Here is a 22,141-nt window from a genome sequence, read left to right as displayed (position 1 = left end):
GTACGGCAACAGGCATTGTATGTGAAAACTCTGTATATTTACAGAAATTTTTTACAGTGATGATTTCACACATCATGGGAGGGGGGGGGGGGGTGACCTGCGTTGAGCAGAGCCCACTATAATTCATGGGAACACATTAAGCGCCAGGCACAACTGAAGAAAGGAAAACTGGCAGGAAAGAGGCACACTAACAACTGAGCTTTATTCGCCCCGAAAGCGATTATAAAGGCACGAAAAACACCAAGTACTACTAGTTTGCAGCACGTGTGAAGTGATTACAGCTGAAGCACCCTTCTTACTAATCACCCAGATAATCCACCTCGCTCTAAAGATCAACTAAAAGCTTGCTGACACACCGGTCCCTCATCTTTTGTATGACGTAGGCCTCGAATATTTCCCGTTCTTCTTTTTTGCGGTATGACTGTACTCGGGTCCTATCGAACGCTGGCACGCAGCCCCTTGGCTTGCATTCTATCTTACAGTGAAGCGCCAAATTGCTTGCTGTTACCGCCTACAGCGTCGCCGCATGCTACCGCAACCGGTTGTTGAGGCAGCGCCCCGTCTGTCCTACGTACACACGGCCGCACTTCAAGGGAGTTTCATACACTACGTTTTTTGTACACTCCAGAAACGTGGTGGCATACTTTTTGGTGCAGACAGGCGGCGTAGGTCCATAGCGGGTAACTATGCGGCACATAGCTCAGAGTTTGTTGGAGGCGCTTAAGACCTCGTGCACACCTGCAAGCTCCGCATTTTTCTTTATACGATGCGATATTCCATGTAGGTATGGGATGACGGCGATCTTCTGCGTTTGCTTTCGTCCGTTGTCCGACTGGCTGGCTCCTTCGTGCTGCGCACTTAAAAGCTTTCCCGCCAAGCCGCAAAGCATCCATGCAGGGAAGCCCGCCTGGAACAGTCTCCCCACCTGCGAGACAAAAGTCTCCTGTATCTGATGCTGGCGGGACCTTACGAAGGCGTTCCTCAAGGCACCGACCACTACATCCCACTGGACCAACTTGGAGTGACCAGAGGCGAATGGAAGCAAGGCTTTCCTGGATTGGGGAGAGTACACCCAACAAACGTGCTCCTTTAAGAACGTCTGCTCCAGTTCGAGGAACCTCAGGCGACGTTCAAGTGGCAGCTCCATGGTCAGTGTGTGGCAGTGAAGCGTCCCTTCGAAAACTGCCAGAACCCGTCTAGCAGAGTTTTCGTCCGATGTGCCGGCTAATGACTTGAAAATAACAAGGTAGTCGTTCACGAACCGGAAAACGCGCACAACACCAAGGTCGCCTAGTTCGAGTTCGGACCTCCGGTCAAAGCGAGCCATCAATATGTCAATGAGCACTGTCACTGAGTAGTAGATAAAAGACTATTTAAGACGTATACAAACGGATGATGAAATGTGCCATTCTGGCTCAGTCAACTCGTTCAGAACATGCGGTCTTAAACAAGTGAGCACTCCCACAGCCCGCTTTCCGTGTGTTAACAGAAAGCATGAGTAAACAATTTTTTCTGTGCTTGGTAAGCATGTTTTAAATGCAGAGCATTTCAGTAACCCACGATGTCACCCGCGTTGACGTCCGTAGTCCACACCGTCGTTGTCCCTACTATATAAAAAGAAAATACTATCCGGCGCCAGATTTCGATCCCTCGACCCTGCGGGCGGAACGCAATGTACATGGTGCTCTAACCACTGCACCACAAAGCCGACACAGAATGGGACGCTATGAACGCGCCTTATATCGTTGACTCATTCAAATTACTGCTGACGAGCGCTCTCTCGTCAGCAGTTGCCAGAAGTGCAATAACATTAACGTAACGCAAACTACTTAACGTCGTGCGCCCCCGGGAATGCTCTGCATTTGATCGTGCCCCTCACGAGGCGGATGTTTCACTGCGTCTTCCTACTGGCCAGTACACTCGTCGCCATCTGTCGGATGTTGTGCGAACCCTTTGCGGCTGATGGCGCGCGATTTTTTGCCAAAGTAACACTGGTAAGATGAAAAAGACGCTGCATTTACCTGAAGTTTCTTCTGTAAGGAATAGAGGCACAAAAGATGGCTCAAGTAGTAAGTTTTAAGAAAAGGACAGAGAGGGGCTTAACCAGAACATAATTACATCATTAATTGGGTTTCGCCAACCTGTCGCTTTCACGTTAAATATGCCAGCGTAGTTTTCGTTCTCCAAGTTTATTCTTCTAATGTTTGTGTCTGTCTGTGTTGTGGCTTCCTGTGTTCGCACCCTTAGTAAAATTTTTACAAATTGTTCACACACCTGGTGAGAATACCACCAGACAATGTGCACCCTTTTCAAGCCGATTGCAGTACTACTTGAGTATGTGTAGAGTCTTTTTTCCCTCTGGCATCGCTTGTGTTGCTGCTGCCTTGCGGCCACAGAGTCGGCAGCTTCCTACACAATGCATGCATGCCATACTGCCTACCCCTGTGGCGATTTTACACGCCTTTCTCCTTCCGGAGTGGGGATCACTCTAGATTCAGCTCTGTAACGCAGTCATGCACGAGTAAAACGGAACAATGGATAAGACGAGCAGCATCTAAAAAATAAAAGTCGCCAGCTTGTTTCCAGACTTTCACCCTTACACCAACAAACCACGCTTTCCACGACAGTTTAAAAAAGCATTAAGTATACAGGCTGTCATTTTACCGAAACATCCCGTCAGCCGTTTGTTTTTTTCTCTGTGTGTTTCTATTTTTCTTCGCTGTATAGATATTGCAGCAAGATTTCTGCTGTTTCTTGTGACCTCGCTGCTTCCATGATTGTTACAGGTGGCAAGACTCTGTCAGGCATATTTTCTTTTGCTTTTAGCTATGCCACCCAAGACAGTGTGTGTGTTGAATTTATTTGAAATAAATGAATACAACACCCATTAATGCAGATAAATTTCGGCTTTTGCTAAACTGCAAGAGACATTCTTCAGTTAGAAATAGATCGTTGACACTGGCATTTGACAGCTCAGACATTGCCAGTGAAGACTGCAAACTAGGGCTCCAGGGATTAGATGACATCAAACAGCATCAAAGAGCAACAGCAAGTTGTGTCCGACACTTGCCGTTCGAGTGAAATAGAAATACGTTGGCTCTAAACAACTACAACTCTGCGGCTCTCCCCAAATATTTGCATTTCCTTATACAGCCACTGTCTCATGCCCATAACGAGCTCATACACATTTAAACAAGAGTCCACCTCTGTTATGTATACAAAAAACACTGGTTGTATGCCAATTGTTGCACATTGTTAAGTCATAACCAATTCCCCACAGATTGTGCTGAAGCTTGTATTACTCCTCATTGGTCTACAGAAATTGAGTAACCAAATGTCACAGTTCATGCAGGACACATCCGACTTAAGTGTTGTTCGTCCCGCTGCCTGATGCACATGCTTGAAGGCAGGGTTTCGGCTGCTTTGGTTGTAGTGAAACAGCTGAACTGGAAATTCTAGCAAAAACATTCCTACGAAATACTACAATGCCACCGAGCTCCATGCCGTAACAAACAGTCGCTTGCAGCCTGCAGTAGCCAACTAGGTGACTACTGTGACGTAGTCTAGGATATAAATGGACTAAATTAATACTAAAGACTCACTTCCAGTGTACTGCCATCACTGTTCGGGATGTAGCACACTTTGCTGGTAGACACTCATCAGCTCTAGCAATTCAGTCATTCAACCAATCTGTTGTGTCAGCAAGGGCGATAACAATTATCATTGGATATAATAAAGATGGTTTACATTTTCTTTTATTTCTGATGACACGAAGAATGATTACACTGCCTCTACAAATTTATTGAGTGAGCTGCATCGTGCTCTTCCCACCACATAGGGTTACGGCTGCGCTGTAAAAAAGCGTCATACACGTGGATGCATACAGAGAAGGAAGTGTTTGAACTTGCAATTGTAACGGTATGCCATTGCTGCTACATGCAAGAAGAATCTATTTGGTCATCCCGCAAAGAAATTCAAATTCATTGCTTGAATGTTTGGTTTGCATGCCTGTGAATGGAAACAGCCTTTATGCTTGTGTGAAAGACCCTTCAGCGCTCTTAGTTCGTGAAAGCAAGGACTCGTTTCTTGGGTGGAATTTGAGGAAATTTCGGGTATTTTGCGGTTGTGCGTGCACTTGTTTGGTTTATTGATCGGCAGCAATTTATTTTCACGTGTCGGTGAAATTGCCTTTTTACATTTGTGAATGATCGAAAATAAAAACTTTTCAAACATGTTCCATACTTTTTGCCTTGTAAACATTACTGAAGTCTGCCCCGCAAGTATCATGTCACCACGTTGCAAAAAGTTCCAGTATAGTGAAAAAAACAAACTGTCTGCATAATTTGCAAAAGGGACATTTCATTGCGCCACGCCGGGATGGTTAAATTATCATCCTAATCGTTTACACCCAGTTCCACATGACTGCACACTTGCGCATCCTGTGCTCTTGTGTTAAGAGTAGGCATGGGTCGGCATTCTTGCGTTTTTGAAGCTGACCAAAGTATAATTGGTACAGCCAGTGAGTGTAAGTAAATTTCCTTGTGTAGGGGGGCACGGGTGCAACCAGTGTTGTACGGATTGGTTTTCCAAGGAACGGCGTTCCTGGAACTAGTTCCTTTTTCGAGGAACGGAGGAACGCCACCGTTCCATTAAGGGTCGGTGGAACTGTAACGGTAACTCGTTAGGTTTTAGATGCGACTGCATCTCATTCACTCGCCTTGTCCCTCCATACGGTGTTGTTGTTGTCCGTCCACACCCCTCCCCCATTCTCCTCGCCGCACAAGCTGCGCTCTCCGCCGCTCACCCCCTCTCCTCTCCGATAGCGAACACTCTCTCGCGAGGGGCATTGGATTGGATTCGATTGGATTGGCTTGGATTGGATTTGGATTTGATTGAATTAAAGTGGATTGTGTTGTATTGTGTTGCTTCATAGCCGCGCCACGTTGCGTCATAGCCGCGGCAGCGGGTTCACGGCACGTTTCACGCGATGGGAGAATCAACCTAACGGAAACAACAACGGAACCCCCTATGCGTTGCATCTGCACAGGGGTTCCCGCGAGGGGAGGTGGGAGAAATTTTTTGAAGGAACGGCAGGAACGGCGTTCCTTCTGCAAACGTTACATCGCTAGGAATTGTCTTGTTTTGATCCCAAGGCCCGAGTACAAAAATCCACAAGTCGCTACTGTGTTTATCTTCCTATAAGCTGGCAAATTTGCCCGCCCTTTGGCGGAACTTGGTTCCTCGAAAGTCAAAGGCAGGAGAATAACCACGCAGCGAGCCGAAGCTTGTGCTTGCTTTCATGCCGGTTGAGCTTACGCGGCGTTCGACGGGTGAATAGCGCAGCTGCGAGAATTCCTTTTCATCGTTCGTCTGGGCAGGCGAGGATGCGCGTCTGGCCGATAGAATTGTTACCTGCCGGGGAAAGGTTTCTATACTCGGTTACGACTTAAGAACGGCACCACTTCATGTAGTGTATCAGTCCGCCAAAGCGGCGGAACCGTGATGTCAGTGCGCGCGCGCTTTTTGAAAGCGGTTTGCTATGAATGCGTGATATCGTCTGCCTTGTCTCACGCAATTTGTTTGTCGTCACTGGAGTCGTTTATAAGCATATTAAGTCCAAAAAATCACGGCAACGGCACACACCATGTTCAAAATATTCCCAGTAACGCCCTACTTGCGCCGCACGGAGAAACATCCGGCTGCAAAGGCACAGCGGCAACTTCTGGTGCCGTTCTTAAGTTAATTGTCACCGAGTATAAGTCCGAGAGACGCTGACTCCAACGTGATGTAGCTCTTGCTTAACTCTTTTCTGCTTGAAGAACCAAAGAATCTGTCATTTCTGTACCACGGCACGGGTTTTCTTGTTTTCTCATTACTTTTTTATTTATTTCTGGTTGTTGTTTCTTTACTTATAGTGTCGCACTTTGTCTCCGACTATATTTTTTACAGTGTAAATGTTTTTTATGCACGTGAATACGCTCCTTGTTATTTCCTGCGATTTTTTCCCTATGCGTATTTCTAACCACCCCGACTGATTTGTGCGTCGCGTCCACATGGCTATCGTTGGTTGTTTCCTTTATCTACTACACTGATTGTGTTCGGCATACTTTGCGATTCTTGTGCGTAGATTTCGTGTGTGACTACGCTGTTGGCTTTTTTTTTTTTTTTTTTGATATCGTCTTCCCACCTAAACGTGGATGGCGAACCTCGCAGTCATTACTTGTTCTGCTGTGTTTTGATACTCGCAAATTTGTGATGTATTATCCGCAGAGCTTCACTTTTGTAACCCCCTTACTAATTCCCTGCAAAGGGGCCTGTAAGGTATTTTAAATAAACTTTAATAATAAATCAGCATTCATTAAAGGCCTATGTATTGTTCCTTTCGATGCGGTTTCTAATGAAAGACATTTTAATTACGTTCCTGCATGTGAGTAACTTTCTATTCGCATATCTGAAGCGTAGTAACCTAACTGCGCATTTGCAAGGCCGAAGTGGGAAGCGTCATATGTGTTGCACCAATAATAGACGAGCACCAAAATCGCAGACATGTCTGGAGTTTGTCCGGTGCTCCCAGAAAAATTCCCCGAATTTCCCCGAGGGGAAGAATGTGAAAGTGCGAATGCACGAGTTGAATTTGCGCGGTTCGGTAATGTTCGCGAAAGAGAGATCACACACACACACAACTACAAAGAAAGAAAGATGCATTTATTCACAGACACCTATTTGTGTTGTCGTTGTACTTGATTGCTAGAGCGAATCTGAGCTTTGAAATTTCGTGTCAGTACTCCTTTAAGCGGGTGCATTAGCCCTTCTCACGCCCAATTCCTGGCCAATCCCCCACGTGGGTATGTGCCATGTCAGCGGCCAGGCAGCGCGCGCCCATCTCCCCCCGTTGCCAAGGAAGACGAGGAGATTCCTGGCCAATCCCCCACGTGGGTATGCTATGCGAACATCGCCGGTGAACGCAGGTTCAGGGTCGCTTAAGAAGTGCATCGCACTTAAAAAATCGTCTAGGAGCGTTTCTTTGGATTCTTTTTATCTCCAGATGAACTGCGGCCGGTGGTGTTCATATTCCTGCAATAAACGCAGTTCTACGCGAGTATTAAATTTCTCACTTTATTTCGCCTGACGAATCCGACACCACATTCTAATTTGAAAAATGAAAAGTAACGTAATGCAACGGACACGTTACAATGTTCGAAGTGGAACTGGAACGCGTTCGTTTCGCAATAAAGGAACTTGTAACGGGAACTCGTTTCAAAATTGGGAAGGAACGAGGAACGAGCTTTCGTTCCTGTTTTAGAGGAACGTGTACAACACTGAGAAACACACGCGACGGTCCGCGTTTTCAGTCGGGGAACCGGATTTCTCGCCTCTTGCCACCGACATCGCCGGGGAAGCAGCCATTTTGGAAGTAAGCTGCCTTCTCACAGGTCCGCAGCGCTTCGGAACGTATGCTCCCAGCCGTTGCGTGCGTAGCACCGCATCGTCGGGGCGTTTACGTCGCGTACTGCGCATGCGCACTCGCGACCCGCCCCGCCCGGGCGTACTCTCGTCCGGAGCGCGCGCCCAGGTAAATCTGTCTATTGTCTAGAAGATTGGATGCGCGCGGTAGCGGCCGGTGCTTTAAACCTGTTATCTGGACGGAGACGCGTGCGGGGACGCGTGCTTTTCAACTCACGTGTTCGACCCGTCAGCGCCATTAAATTAAGCCACGCCATCTGCCTCCAGTGTGAGCACACGTTTTCAAAAAAAGCAGAGAGCCTAATTCTACTTCCATGCTTCGCAAGATTGCAGGTGACAGTCCTTTGGCTGATAATTTTGTTCTTGTCATCTTATCCAGTATTCCTTTCAGCAGCTTAACCTGCCGGCAACAACGACAAAAATGCAGTTTGTATTTTTTATGATTGATCGATTGAATACACAAACGCAGTTTTTCATTGGATTGGAAACACACGCACAGCACATGTTTATTTTCGTATGGTTCAAATTGAGGTCCAAGCTTATTAATGAGATCGCTTGGACAAAGGCGGAAGAACACTTCCCTTCGTGACGGAACTTGCGAACTTTGTGGACGACCAGCGAGCTGCACAAAAAGCCTTAAGCAAGACCACGAGTTTGTGACAAAACGTGCGCGTGTGCTTCAATACACGAGAAAGAAACAGCACAACAGCTTCACAGAAATACGGTCAACCAACACAACGTCACATCTTGGAGAGAGAAAAAGCAACAGCGGGGCGGACACACCCCAGCATTCGTGAACTGATACTTTAACAGACGAAATGGCGAGACTTTTAAATGCACAGTCATCACTTGTGAAACTAAAAAGCACTTAAAGCTTAAAGTGACACACACCTGCTACAATTACTACAATACTCACACCCTCTCACAACTTTGTTTCTGCTTCAACTCCACTCAAACACAGCTTGACGCGCTGTCGTCGGAAGCATTTTGAACACTATACACGTACACGAAATGAGATGCAGGCTTTCAGTAGAGAGTTTTAGCATAGCGGCTCCCGTACGCTACGCTACGGTTAGCGGGTAGCAGGACCGGACTGCGCATGCGCGCGCGGGGAGTGCGAGGAGGTTGCCCCTCAGCGGAGGGAAAGAGCGGGCATGGCGAAGACAGGCCGCGCGGAACTAATCCACCCCACCGTGACGAATTTGCTCTCCCCAGTCGCGCCCTGCTACCCGCCGCCGTAGCGTTAGCGGACGGGGCACGCTATGCTAAAACTCTCTAGTGTTGACAGTGCATAGGGGGTGCGTTGATTGTGCTCAGCTGTCGTAGGGACGATATCCTTACACTTCCCGAGTTGAACTGACTAGGTGGACGTTGTGGCGCGCTAAAGGTGGCGCTCTTTGGTCATCGCCGGAGCGTAGCAATAGGAGAATCAAGGCACGATATCATCGCATACCTTTGTGCATACCTGTGCGTATAAACGAGATTTGCACCATGCACAACTCTTTAGAAAGCATGCGGCTTCTTTTTTTCTCTAAAAACAGCGGTAAAATTTGTTAGGTGACCAGATTTGTGCTAAAGGAGTGGCTGAAGGCACAAAACAATCTGCCTACTGTGCGCTTCGATGGCTGTGTTCTAGAGGTTAATTCAGACAAAAATGAGGGCAGGACACAATTGTGCATAGACATACGACTTCAAGTGTGTGCGTTCTAAACCGTTTTAAAATTGCCCACCCACCAACGTGAAACCCGAACACATGACTATGAAGTCAATGATGCGGCTAAATCCTCTCGAGCTACGGTTGAAGCGACTTGTGGCCCGAAGTTCACAACAATGCAACACAAAACACAGCTAACACGGAAAATTCTGCCGTCGAAGCTGCTTGTTCCTGTGGCCTAGTAAAAATAAAATATTCGAAATCGTTGTGAACAGTGCGACCTCGAAAACTACAGAAAAATAAAAAAAAAGCACCTGCACAAGTGTAGCGTAAGGCACAAGAAACTCTTCTACATAGAAGGCACGATATTTGGTGCCGAGCATTGACAGCGCCCACGCGTCTTCGGGAGCTTTTGTTAAATAAAAAGCAATTGATGGCTCATACTGTACACTTAAATAATCGCATTTGCGGGGAGACATATTCAGAGCTGTTTACGAGTTACCTTTACGTGGAGGGCGCACACACAAAAATCTTAGAGTACAAAGCACATGATAAAATAATGAAAAATAGTTTCAGCGAGCTGGAGCCGACCCGGTGAGACGATCGGCGTCACTGCCCGCCCTCGGAAGGCGCATGCGCACTCGCTCCGACCGATTACTGGGCGCTGTTTTTGGACCAGTTTCCTGCAGTGCTAAACATCTCTGGTGACAAGAGGGGACCGTTTTTCTTATACCGCATCGTTTCGCTTACTTCATGGACTTTGCATGTCGGGTCGGAAAGATAAGAAATTCAACGGCGCATGCGCGCAACCTTTTCACGCGCAAGGGAAAAAACTGAACAGCGCTCCCGCTTAGGGCCAACCAACAAAAAAGGCGCCAAAGCAGAGGCACTGCTGTGACCTATACTGCGATGTAAACTGCGTCGTTCTGAGCGACCGCTAACATGAAGAATTGCTGCTATACCATTGTTCAACGCTCAATGACAGGAAGGGCACGTGAGAGCAGGGCTAGGAGGCGAGGAGGAAAAGAAATAGCCTAGTGTTTGCGCAGCGTTAGGTTGAATTCAATCCGCTGCGCTTTCATAAATCATTTGCTAGTCTGTAATACCGTTTACAGCGGTGAAAGGTAATCGGAAGTACAGATGAAAAACAATGCCCGATCAGTTATCATCATCAGAAACGCAAAAAAGGAGTAGTAGACTCCACGATGTGCGGACATTGCTTCGATAAGGCCTCTTAGGAAGGTATCACAAAAGCACCAAAAAAGTATGGTGCCATAAAGATACAGTACATTTTCAAGCGTGTTCTATAAGTACGAAACACTAACACACATGCGTCACGGCACAGTCAAAAGCGCTTTTAAATACAAAAGCTGTAGCAGTGAACCAGCGCCGCTAGATCAAAGGCCACGTGCGTGCCACTTAAGAAAGAAAATAATTGCCATTGTCTTCGTCGACTCCCCAGCAATTTTCAGTCCCGAGACCCTCGTTGTCCCAACCAGAGCACAGCGCTTGTAAACTAAGGCGCAAGGGGGAAAACTCAAACGCTTCGAAAGTCACATGCACAGTTCGTCGAACAGCGTTTGTGGACTGAGGGGTTACGTGGAACACCTTCACAAACGAACCATGCACACAGAGTCGAGGGCACGTCGTTGTGCAGATCGGTTTCACAAACTGTCTTTGGTCCTTCAGCGCCAACAAAAGAATGGAGATGAACAACGTCGACGTCTCTTACCACGGCCGATGCTCTCCGCGTTCCATCGCTATGTTTTGTTCCTATAAATAGATGCCTATGCCGGAGGGATCAACTCTTCGCGGCTTTTGACTTGGAGCTGCCCTTGTCGGAGGCAGGAGCGGCGCGCTTGCCGGCGCGCGCCCACTTGTGGCGGGCCAGACACTTCCGCGTCCTCGCCTCCTGTGTCTTCCTGACCTGCTCGTGGAACTCGAGCTCCGTCGAGGTGAGGTGGCGACAGAGTTTGCTCTTGTCCTTGGCCTTGAACGCCACAACGTCCTTGCGCTTCAGCAAGGTGGACACGTTCTCCATGGACTCTTCAGCCATCACGCAGCGGTCGTAGTAGTCCCGCTGGGCGGCCCGCAGCACCGCCACCTCTTCGGCCATCCGGTCCTCGCCGAAGGCCTTGACTCGGTCGTCAAAGACCTTGGCGAAGTGCTTGTACAGCTTCCAGTCGGCCGAGTTGAGTTGCAGCAGCCGCTCTTTGGTGTCGTTCGAGAGCACTTCTTTGTACGCGCTGTACCTGCGCCGGGAAAAACGGGATATATGTAGAGAGGGCTTGCGCACATTGGAAACGTCACATTAAAAGTGTGCTCCGATGGAGAAAAACACTGCAACGGACAATTTTCGCATCTACAGTTGACACCACCATGCTTGCCTTGCTGACTTCATCTCTGCCAGCGATACGATGCTCCCCCTTTTTTGGCAGTGTGTTTGCTGCCAGAACGTGCATGCATGATAATTTTTAGTTCAATTAACTATACGTGGGGGAAATATGCACCGCATAAACCTACCTATTGCGGGCACAACCATCGTAACTTTGATAAATAGCAGCCGAAGCTGACGTAAAACGCGGAAAACAGGCCTATCATAACGAATAATGCGGAATATGCTTACCACAGCTAACAAAGCATAGCTAGGCTGTGCTACTTGCGCTACCATTATGCGTAGACCAAGCTACCCTAATAAGTGAAAAAAGCCTCCCGAACCTAAAAAAATGAACAGAAACAAACCTTCAACAGATAAAAGGGCGATAATGTTCTCAAATATTGGGCAAAGCATAGCGTAACTGACCTACATGGACGAAACCATTCACGCTTCCGAATACAGTCAATGGAACCGACTTAAAAGTATCAAAACCAGAAGTAGTTACGTTTTCAACTACAAAAGAATTAAACTATAACGAAAGCGGACACACTAAATCCCAGCTTGGCACCTATCTAACTCAAGGCGGAATCTCCACACCATAAGATGCTTTTTTAACACCGGGAGGTAAGCCCGTCAGATTCTTTTAAAGCTGTAGTGTTCTCGGTTGATTGCAGGGTTTAACGCGCCGACACAACGCCGGCGATGAGGCGCGCCGTAGTGGAAGGTTCCGGGTTAATTTTGACCACCTGGCGATCTTTAACGTACGCCGAAATCTCGTACACACGGGCGTTTTTGCTTTCAGCCTAGCTTTAGTGTTCTCACTGATGGTGCCTGTACCGCAAAAATGGGTGAAGTGAAGCAAAAAAAAAAAAAATGTTTCCTGTGGCCGGATTCGAACCTGGGTCCCTCGCATTGTGAGGCCAGCGTTTATCCGATTGCCTCATTTCGACATTTTTTTTTCTTTATTGCCAATCTCGGACAGCAACACCAGGTACCAGGTACAACGGCAAATAAAAAAATCACAGTAATGCAACCATGCCCCCCAGGGCCGGTGTTGTCATTTAAAATTCCCTAAGCGTAGTCAGGGGTTCAATTCTAGACAACCACTCTGGTGGAGAGTTCTTCGCTCTCTGAACTTCAACAAACTGTGACACACTTTCCCTAAAATACTGTCTCGTTGGTCGCGCGTCTACATCACAATGCAGCCAAGCCATGCGCGAACGCCAAATGCTGTGCAGACCCAACAACATGACATTGTCAAATGGCACACCGTCCTCTCTATTAATGCACAAAAAAACGTATGCCGTGTGGGCTAAGTGGAAATTCTTTCTGGAGTGACCATTGGAGGACATCCCAAAGGAACACTGCGGCCCAACAATGAAGAAAAACATGCTCCACAGTTTCAGGTTGTTTGCAAATAGGGCAGTCGGTTCCCCATGGCACTGAGAGCCCCCTTCCTTTCATCCAAGTTGCGACTGAAAGTGTACCCGTGTGCAATTTAAAAAAGAAAGTTTTTGAATTCAATTTGCTGCGCTTTCGTAAATCCTTTGCCAGTATGTAATACCGTGTACAGCGGTGAAAGTTCATGACGGAAATACAGATGAAAAACAATGCCCGATCAGTTCTCAGCATCAGAAACGCAAAAAAGCGGATCTGAATTTTTTTTTAAATTCAATCCAAAAAAAAAAATTCATTCGCTTCACTCGTTTGAACACATCTTGTCCTGGACCATTGCTGTTCGTGTATACATTGAAGCGCTGTGTCTGAGCATCATTCATAATGGCAAAATAAGCGCATTTAGACTACAGGAGACAGAGGTCAAACTTCTCGCCTATGCTGACGACATTGCCGTTGTTTGCTCGAACAAAGAAAGCGTGATCTTCGCCGTGGAAACATTGAAGCAATTTGAGGAGGTCACGGGGAGTCTGGTAAATTGGGGAAAATGCCTGGGGTTTTGGCACGGTCAATAGATGTTAACGCCAGCGATCTTTGCCAATGTAACTTGGGTAACCACCCCAGTAAAGTACTTGGGAACCCCACTGTAATACTATCGCGACAGTGAGCCCCACTGGTAAGGTGGCTAGCCCATTCTAGCCACCCTACCACTGGCTGGGTCAGGTGCAAACACTGAAAGAGAAAGCGGAAAAAGTGAAAGCAACTGGGCTGTCAGTGTTCGCGAGAGCCACGACTTGTAATATTGTCTGCGCGGCAAAGCTTTGGTTCGTCATGCAAGTACTGCATTGTTCGCGTTTTAATGTCCAGAAGCTATACATCGCGTATTTGCTGTTTTTGTGTGGGGGTCCACGTGGGAGAGGAGCAGTAGGACGAATTTGTTTCGGCGAATCCGCGACGGCGGATTAGGATTCACTCATCTGTTTGTACGGCAACTCGTAAACCGATTTTTGTTTCTACGCACTGTAATGCGAGTTCGGTTAATGCGTGCTTTGCCAGAATTTGTGGTTTCTTCAAGCTGCATGCCAGGTGGTGTCTATGGATATTTCAAAGAAATTGTTTTGTCATTCCGATTTTTAGCAACGCGTTTTTCAATGCAATATCTGGCCAATGTAACAAGGAAAAAATTATATAAGCATGTATGTGACGTAGTCTTCCCAGTGCCACTGTATAGAGCCTCATTTCGACATGGTCGAAGCGTTTTGAATTTGGAGAGGGGGGCATGGACGTGCAATTGGTAGCACAAATCCTGCAGCTCATCGTGTAAAGACGACGATGATCCGTCACGACAAAGCTACGCATCTGGCCATCGTCGTAGTTAGGTGGAGGGGTGCCTGATTTTAAAAAGTACCTGGGTGTGCGTTCAAACCCGCCCTTAATGCGTCATCGTCACTCACGCTTTGGTTGGCTCAGTTGGTGAAAAAAGCGGCGCTTCCAAAGAAGCGTACCAAGAATCCGTTATGGAAATTCCCGCTGGCTGCGACGGCCTAACAACATACCCACTCAGGTGGATTTGCCAGTAACAATGACAGCAGCCATCAGAAGCGGATGGCTGATTCACCGAAAAGCTCTCTTCCAACTAACCTCGGACGCCGTTTGTGCTCAAGGGCCACCATCTAAGGAAAGGAGGCGTTTCTAGGACATCTCCCCCTCTCTTTCTTAGTTTTGGGCTGAATAAAGTTGTTCATCATCATCCACCAAGTTCTACTTGACTAAAACTTCAACAAACCCAGCCACAATTCTCACATACTTATTGAGAGGGATCGGGCAATGAGTATTACAGATGCCGTCAGGAGCTTATGGCAAACTCACTAATTTGGCTGAGGCGTTGAATACTAACCCACAGTTCTAACGCACGCATTCAGGGGGATCGGCGAGTGAAAGATGACAGCAGCAGCGAGAAACTCATTGCCGATTACTGCAATTCCCATTATTGGCAGCGATGTGAACACGCCCTCCCAGAAACACCTCCGTATAGAACTAGCCAATAACAGACGCTCACGCATTCTCACATCATGACAGATCACTTAGGTAACCTTTCTGCAGTTCCCTAGCGCCTTTTCGATGCAGTTTTGTTGCCTAGAGGCGGTGACTAACCGGAACTCGCGAGAACCACTTGAATGTTTTTTTTTTTATTAAAATAACGATATTAGCATTGGCTGAGTACTTTTGATGAAGATAGACTTGTGCTTTGCCTCTGAACTGCTCAGCATTTCCTTTGATCCATATAATGTGTCATGTATGAATCATCCCACCAATTGCGCTATCAAAATATGTTCATTATTATCTATGTATATTTTTGTTACGAAAGCAGAAGGCGACCCCAGGCCACTGAAGGAGGGATTACTGAAAAAAAAAACTATTGGCATTAAAGAGAGGTAAAACTGCTTGGAAACGGTATTGTATACATCCTAATTCGTTCCTTTGCAGAATCATCGCTTCAATCGTAAACGTGGCGAACAAAAGGGATTCACTTCCACGCGTATGAACACACAACACAAAAAAAGAGCACCATGTACCGGGAGTTGAGTTTCAGCGCCACCATGTCCGTGGTGTTCCAGCAGAGGAGGTGCTTGAGCAGGATGAGCGATTCGTCCAGCCTCTCGGCCAACATGACCAGGTCGAAAGCGGCGTCGATTCCGAGCACAAACTTGTTCACCGCGGCCTCCGATTCGTACGGCCCGTCGAAGCCCAAGTCGAAGGACATCTGGTTCAGCCCCACGCGCTTGTCGATCAGGCGATGCCTCGAAAGGTACGCCGTGAGATTCTTGTCGTGGACGAACGCCGTCAGGTTCCTCTTGAAGATGGAGGAGAAGGAGCAGTAGGAGTAGAGGGACTCGAACAACGACTCGGGCCTGCGGAGGATGGTGATGTAGAGCGTGTCGTCGGGCATGAGTCGCCGCATCTCTCTCGAGTTGAACCGCGTGTGGTGCGTGAGGATGTTGTAGGTCATGTTACAAGGGGTGAGGTCGGCCACAAGCTTGCGGTTGAAGGGCTGCGGATGGCCTAGGTAGTGCGTCTGCTGCGACTTCGGCAGCACGAAGTTGAGCTTGTGCGCGCTGCCGAAGCGAAGGAAGATGTTCATCACCGTCGAGCTGGCGCACTTGTGCGTCTTGAGGAAGACGACGTTGGTGCGCGGAGGCGAGCACGACTGCAGGTACGGCGTGTTCTCGGGCCACGTGATGGCAGACCTGGCGTACTGCTGCATCTGGGTCCTGCGCACGGGAGCGATAGAGGAGAGCACATGGTCAGGTTTCTTGAATGCTAAGCGATCTTAAATTAAAGGCAGCGCACAGATTGCACAGCAGTGCACAGGCAGGGCATCCTTAGATTCGTTTGAAAGAAAGATAAAGGATTTGAACTCACAATTTCTGCTCCTTCACTAGTTCTTCCCGTCGTTCGTGCTTTTTGACAGCATATTGTTATCTACTAAAGTCGTGTTTGAACATTTTTATTTTCTACAGCAAACTTTCAGCATTTTCAGTTTCCGGTGCGTGCGGTCTCGCCTTTCTTAGTTACTGTCGGTGCTCTGACTTTCGTTTAATCTTTCTTAGCGAGTGAGGGAATGCATACGCTCCGTATATCTTGGCAAACCCTTAAGAGCGATCACTTAAACTTTTGGAATTGTACAGAGATTCCGTTCATCACACAACATGCGGGATCAGCTAATTTTTTACACGTTGTTTACAGACTGCCTTATTGAACCAAGTGACTTCAAGCCTGCATCTTCAAAAACCTCCACAAGAACTTCTTTCAGTAATAAAAACAGGGCACACATATACACCTTCATGTCTGCATGTCACTTATAGTTCATAACACAAGCTGCATGCAGCACTGTGGATATTATCTCTATGCTGTGGAGGCTACATTGTTGTCAACAGAGCGCCCACTGCGGGCGCCTAACTGAGCGCGAAAAAAAGCGACAATAGGCGCCGGGGTCTCAAGGTTTCATTTACCGAGAGGGTAGACTAGAATTTCCTTTGAGGACTCCCTTCACGCTGAGTTAAGCGCCCTCAGTGGGCGCTCTATTGACAACAACGTAGCCTCCACAGTTCTGCATGCAGCTTGTGGTGGTATGAACTATAATAAAAACGGCAAGCAGTTCATGCTTAATGGGGACTCACGTGATTACATTCTCATGGGACTTACTTATTAATGATCCATGGGCTTAAAAACCATCATGTAACGTTAGAAAATTGTTTACAGATACCTGAAAATGTTCCTTACAGTATTATTTGGTTATTTTAGGCATATGTCACTTCTTTACCGAAATAAAAATTAAACAATAAGCACGTTTCGGTTTATCTAGGTTTCACTATATGGCGCTGTCTAGCAAGCCAGAGTTTTATTTCTTTATTTCAGCACAAACGTGACGTATTCCCAAAATAAGCAAACTAAGCCGGTTGGAGCGTGTTCATGGATATTCGCATTGGTGCACGATAGTTTCTTAGCCCGTGGTTCATGAATAGAAAATCCTACAGAAATGTTAACAGGCGAGTCCTGGGGACCATCAGTGCCTGTGATTTTCAGGCCGCAGCTATACTGACCGCAATCGCTGCTGGCGCAATCAGAACCAGAGTTACTGAAGAACTCTGATCAGAATGGTTGCACTTCTGCAGCCGCCACTAATTTAACGGCAAATCCAACACCTCCGCGCCATCAGGAGAGAGCGGCCATCAACGTTGTGGTGTTTTAATTTGAGTCAATAAATGCACCCCTGTAAAGTTAGGGCCCGATTCAAATAATTATCGTACACCTGAGGCCGTGCGCCGGTAATGTTGCCATTGCATGAGAAATGTGCTCCCTCAATAGAGCCAAGCTTCCAAGCACCGATCATCTTCAGCTGTCTTCAGCCACGGTCTCCGCACGCGTGCAAATTCAGCCCACAAATATCGAAGGACTCTAGGCTGAGCAACAGGCTGGGGGATCAAAACGTGGTGGGAACTTATTTTAAACAGCGCATAACGTTCTCTTCCTCCAGACGTGGCTACAGGCACTCGTGATGAGGAAACTCGTTGCAAGATTGGGACCAATCTTCGGCAGCGTTCTTGATCCAAAGTCAACGGCGCGCGTTCAGCAGCCGTTGCTGAGCGTCTTCGTCCCACTATACCCAGAGCGTTCGTGCGCTGCGCTCGTTCGCGGAAAGTGGGCAAAAGTAGGCTTACCTTGTGACGAACAGCACTCCAAGCAGAGAGGCCGATAGGAAAGCCACGCAGGTGACCAGGACCCGGTGGAAGTGGCGAAGCATCTCGTCCCGAAAAGGAGCCTGCGAACACGAAACGCGGAACACGTCTCGTGAGCGGCGGATGCAAAGCACGGAAGGCCGCCCGGGAGCCTAAAACCTTGTGTGCCACCCAGGCGTCATTTTCTTATCGTTATAATTCATGGCCGCTTGTGACATTTCAGACGCGCAAACAACGTCACAGATGCCATTGTATAAGCTATCGCTATGAGCATACAAATACCTAATGATCTGTCATTGACCCTTCATATCACTGAATATGACATCATCCGCAGACAAAGCGCTCGGTTTTCTAATACGTCACTTTCGCCGTGGTTCGAAGCATGTTAAACCACTCGCCTATCAATGCATTGTTCCAACCAATCTCGAATATGGGTCTCCTATCTGGAACCCACACTAGTCATGCCTCAGCGAGGCATTAGAGTCCGTTCACAGCCATGCAGCAAGTTACATTTATTCTTCGTACTCGTGTGATGTCAGCGTATATTTTTAAAGTCACAATCTGCTCTTCCAAACTCTCTTCTGCGTCGCCGCATTGCCAGCCTCTGCCTCTGCCCCAAATTCTGAAACGGTTCCCCCCTCACGCATCGCACCCCTCACTCTTTACGGGTCCATTCTACACTCATATAAAAACATCCTGGCACTTACTAATAACGCACTAATCAGTTACTTGTAACAGCACACACTAGGTACTTGGTCTAACTGGTCATGCATAACATAGTAAAAAGCAAGCGTGACAATGTGGATCGGCTGAGTGCACAGTTCGAGATAGACATATTCAACACGCACATCTCTCACTCAGGCAACAAATATATTGAGCAAGAAAACGAAAGGAATTCACGAGTATCACACACGAGTATAACTTAGTTACCTTAGAAATACATCTGCTCTTCTTGATTTTATAGCCAACAGCAGAAAGTAATCTGAAGAGTCAGTGGGCTTGTCGCAAAAATGAAATACTTTAGTGATAAGTTTAGAATTATGCATTTTAATCTGAGCATATAAAAGCCGGCATGTGTATTTGCAAAAACTTTTTAACCGGGATTTGGAGTGTGAAAAGTGCTCTAGTTATTATATTTACCAATTCATAGAAGTTTGTTACTATCCATGAATTTTAGTATCAAACAGGCAGCAGTTACTAAGTGCACGGCCTATGCTAGTAACGATAGCATTTCGGTTCCATACTTAGTGGCAGCACCTGCGTAGTGTTCTGGAAGCAGTAAAGTTCGTAAGGAGTTAGTAAATACAGCCGGTCACAACCTTTTTACTAGCATTTTTGTTAACCCTTTGAGGGTCCCGGCCGTACATGTACGGCATCAGCAAACACTTTCAAAATGGTCAATGACGTACATGTACGGCATTGCTTGTATCTTTAAAAAGCGCGCCTTTTTCGCCAATTCCTCTTGCTTGGCATGTGCTGCCACACTTCGGAAATACGTCAATTTTTTTTCTTCCACCGAAGGCTCTTCTTTTTATTTTTTATGATTTACTTCAGCGGCGCGCCGGCTATCGTTTGCGCATCCGCTAACCAGGGGGCGCGCTGGGTATCACCCACCTAAAGTTCCTGTATATAGCTCCCCTAGGAGGAGCAGAGTTGCGCGTCCATCCGCCATCTTGAGTTCCAGTCATGCGGGAAAGCCACCCGTCTAGCATGTAGGAGCTGCAGCCGGGCCGCCGCGCCAGCGGCAGTGGCGAGGAGGAGTGGCCAGGAGCGGCGCGCACAAAAACTGGCGCACGATAGTCGGCTGGTCGGCTGCTTATCAGTTAAAAGCGGCCGCCGCTTCCCTCCGCTTCTGCAACCAGCGATGCCCAGTTGAGCAGAACTGACTGAATACGGGGTCTTATGCGCACCACCTAAAGCGGGCTTTCCTGGCGAACTGGAACGCGCGGCATGTGGCAATCAGACGCGCACCTCTTACGCTACGCGATATGCAGGAACTCTACACCCACCTGGGGCGGTATTCTCGTAACTGCCCCTTTCGAAAACGTCCCTTTTGCGTCCCTTTAATCGTGGCGTACTTCCGGTTAAGCAGTGGGCCTTTTATTCAAATAGCGTAACTGTTCTTGCAAACGCATTTTAAAGAAGTGAAGCCGTATCAGAGTATCTTTTATGTGTTTATTGTTCCGCGAGCGAACTGCGACGAAAAATCGTCTGCTCCAAATCGTCTGCTCCGAGTAGCCACGGCTCATAGCTCCGCCGTGCTTGCATGGCGTCACATCCGGGTGTTCGCTTTTAGCCAATCAGGGCTCGCTCAAAAGGGACACTTTGAAAGGGACACAAAAGGGACAAAACACGGGAATACCGCCCCTGGAGTCAGGGCGCTTTGCGCTTCTTGAGCCTGCCACAGACCAAGGTCGCCTGCGAAACTGATAAGGCTCTTTTCTCCTTTTTTTTTGTATTTTATGAGCGGTGCGCCGTCTATCACTCCCACATCCCGCCGCGCGGGCCCTCGCGCACGGAGCGGCTGGTTTCAGTATCGTCCTCCGGTCGCTTCCGCTTTTTGCGCCCACGAAACTGATGTCTATCTGATTTTGATTTACTCCAAAGGTGCCGTCTTGTTACTCTTCCGTTTTTATTTAAAATTTTGCCTATGTTGCTCATGAATAAACCACATATATGTAACAACATAAACGATTTTTTTGCCACTTTATGGTCGCCCTAAAAAAATTACTACAATTTTTTCTCGAAATAGATTCATCCGAAGAATTTGAATCAGCAATAAAAAATCGACCCGGGAGGGCCAAATTTGGCGAAAAAATTTGACCCTCAAAGGGTTAAGAGTGATACTTTTGCCGCTTCTTTGTTTCGACGAACAGCTCGCGACTTCCCCGAGATGTAGTACCTTTATTTTGTGCAATGAAATTCTCAGAAAAATTTGCTACGTACTTTCAAAATACTGAACTAGTTTTTCTCACAATGTACATATTCCCTACACCTAACGAATACTCCCCTGACAGATGCCTTTTCAGGAAAATAACTGAACTGAGCTTGAAGAGCAGCGGCAACAATAATAAACGCCCAGTTACGTTTCAGTTGCGGTTCTTGCCGTCACTTAAAACACAGAGATGAGCTGCGCAGCTAAAAATACAAAAAGAAGGGTTGCAAATCTCGGGTCATGCACAGGACTAATTCTTCACTCCAACCTTCGCGAATCGTGCGTATATAGGCTGTAAGGGTTGGAGTCGCACATGACGTCTGAAGGCAAATCAGAGAGAATTCGGTGTGTATAAATATTTGTTTTGCTTTGTTTTTAACTCTGCAAACATTCACCTACAACTGCCCCGCCGGTTCCCGGATATTACAGTATTTGCGGTAGCAACAGTGCAATCCAAACTTTTGTGACGGACGGTTCGTCAACCAAAGCACGTCAGACGACAGAATCGTAGACGATGTTCCCAGAATGGAACTTTTTCCAGTAGCGCTCTGCTACTGATCCGCCATTCTTGAAGGGGGGGGGGGGGTTGAAATGTAAACACAACGATGCCATATTGGATTAGGCAGTTCCGAACGCCGAGCCAGCAAAGTGGTGCTCTGTTTCCTGAGCCCTGAAAGCGGCCGACAGGTAGTCGCTACGGCTTCCATCGAAAAACTCCTTCACCACCAATAACACGCCTGGCAGCTGGGACGGCTTCCTCAACTGCGCAGGACACGCGGAAAAAAAGGGGGGCGTGTTCTTCTACAATCCTCCAAGTGTGGTTCGGGCGGCCGCCGCGAGAGGGCTACGCTACTGGAAAAAGGAACATTACTCGGCCACTAACCCAGCGTTTCTTGGCACGCACGCAAATCTTACAGCATGAAAGGTTTCGCTACACGTGCTGCAACACCGCCGCTTCTGCGCCGACCGGAAATTAGAAACCCGCAACGACGTGGTCGGCAAACAAGACACGCCGATTCCTCTTTCATGGCACGTAACTCCCGTAACCACCCGTGACGCCACAACGTTACAATTCG

General features: G+C 47.6%; 1 protein-coding gene across 3 annotated transcripts in view; it reads right to left on the bottom strand.

Moving 5' to 3' along the window:
- Positions 1 to 7,933: 7,933 nt before the first annotated feature.
- LOC144159111 (galactose-3-O-sulfotransferase 2-like) overlaps positions 7,934 to 22,141 on the bottom strand; it is an 80,824-nt gene continuing 66,616 nt past the window's right edge. For all 3 annotated transcript variants that reach the window (XM_077690398.1, XM_077690400.1, XM_077690399.1), the window contains exons 2-4: positions 18,113 to 18,213; positions 15,467 to 16,162; positions 7,934 to 11,370 (exon numbers count right to left, since the gene is read on the bottom strand). In XM_077690398.1, the coding sequence (XP_077546524.1) occupies positions 10,920 to 11,370; positions 15,467 to 16,162; positions 18,113 to 18,213 (1,248 nt within the window). In that variant the 3' untranslated portion in view covers positions 7,934 to 10,919. The remainder of the gene's footprint in view (positions 11,371 to 15,466; positions 16,163 to 18,112; positions 18,214 to 22,141) is intronic.

Source organism: Haemaphysalis longicornis, unplaced genomic scaffold (assembly GCF_048455015.1).
Source record: "Haemaphysalis longicornis isolate Haplotype H1 unplaced genomic scaffold, Haemaphysalis longicornis Haplotype H1 scaffold_10, whole genome shotgun sequence".
NCBI classification, from domain to species: Eukaryota; Metazoa; Arthropoda; class Arachnida; order Ixodida; family Ixodidae; genus Haemaphysalis; species Haemaphysalis longicornis.
The sequence above is the reverse complement of the archived record's forward strand: the minus strand, read 5'-3'. Positions and strand labels throughout refer to the sequence as shown.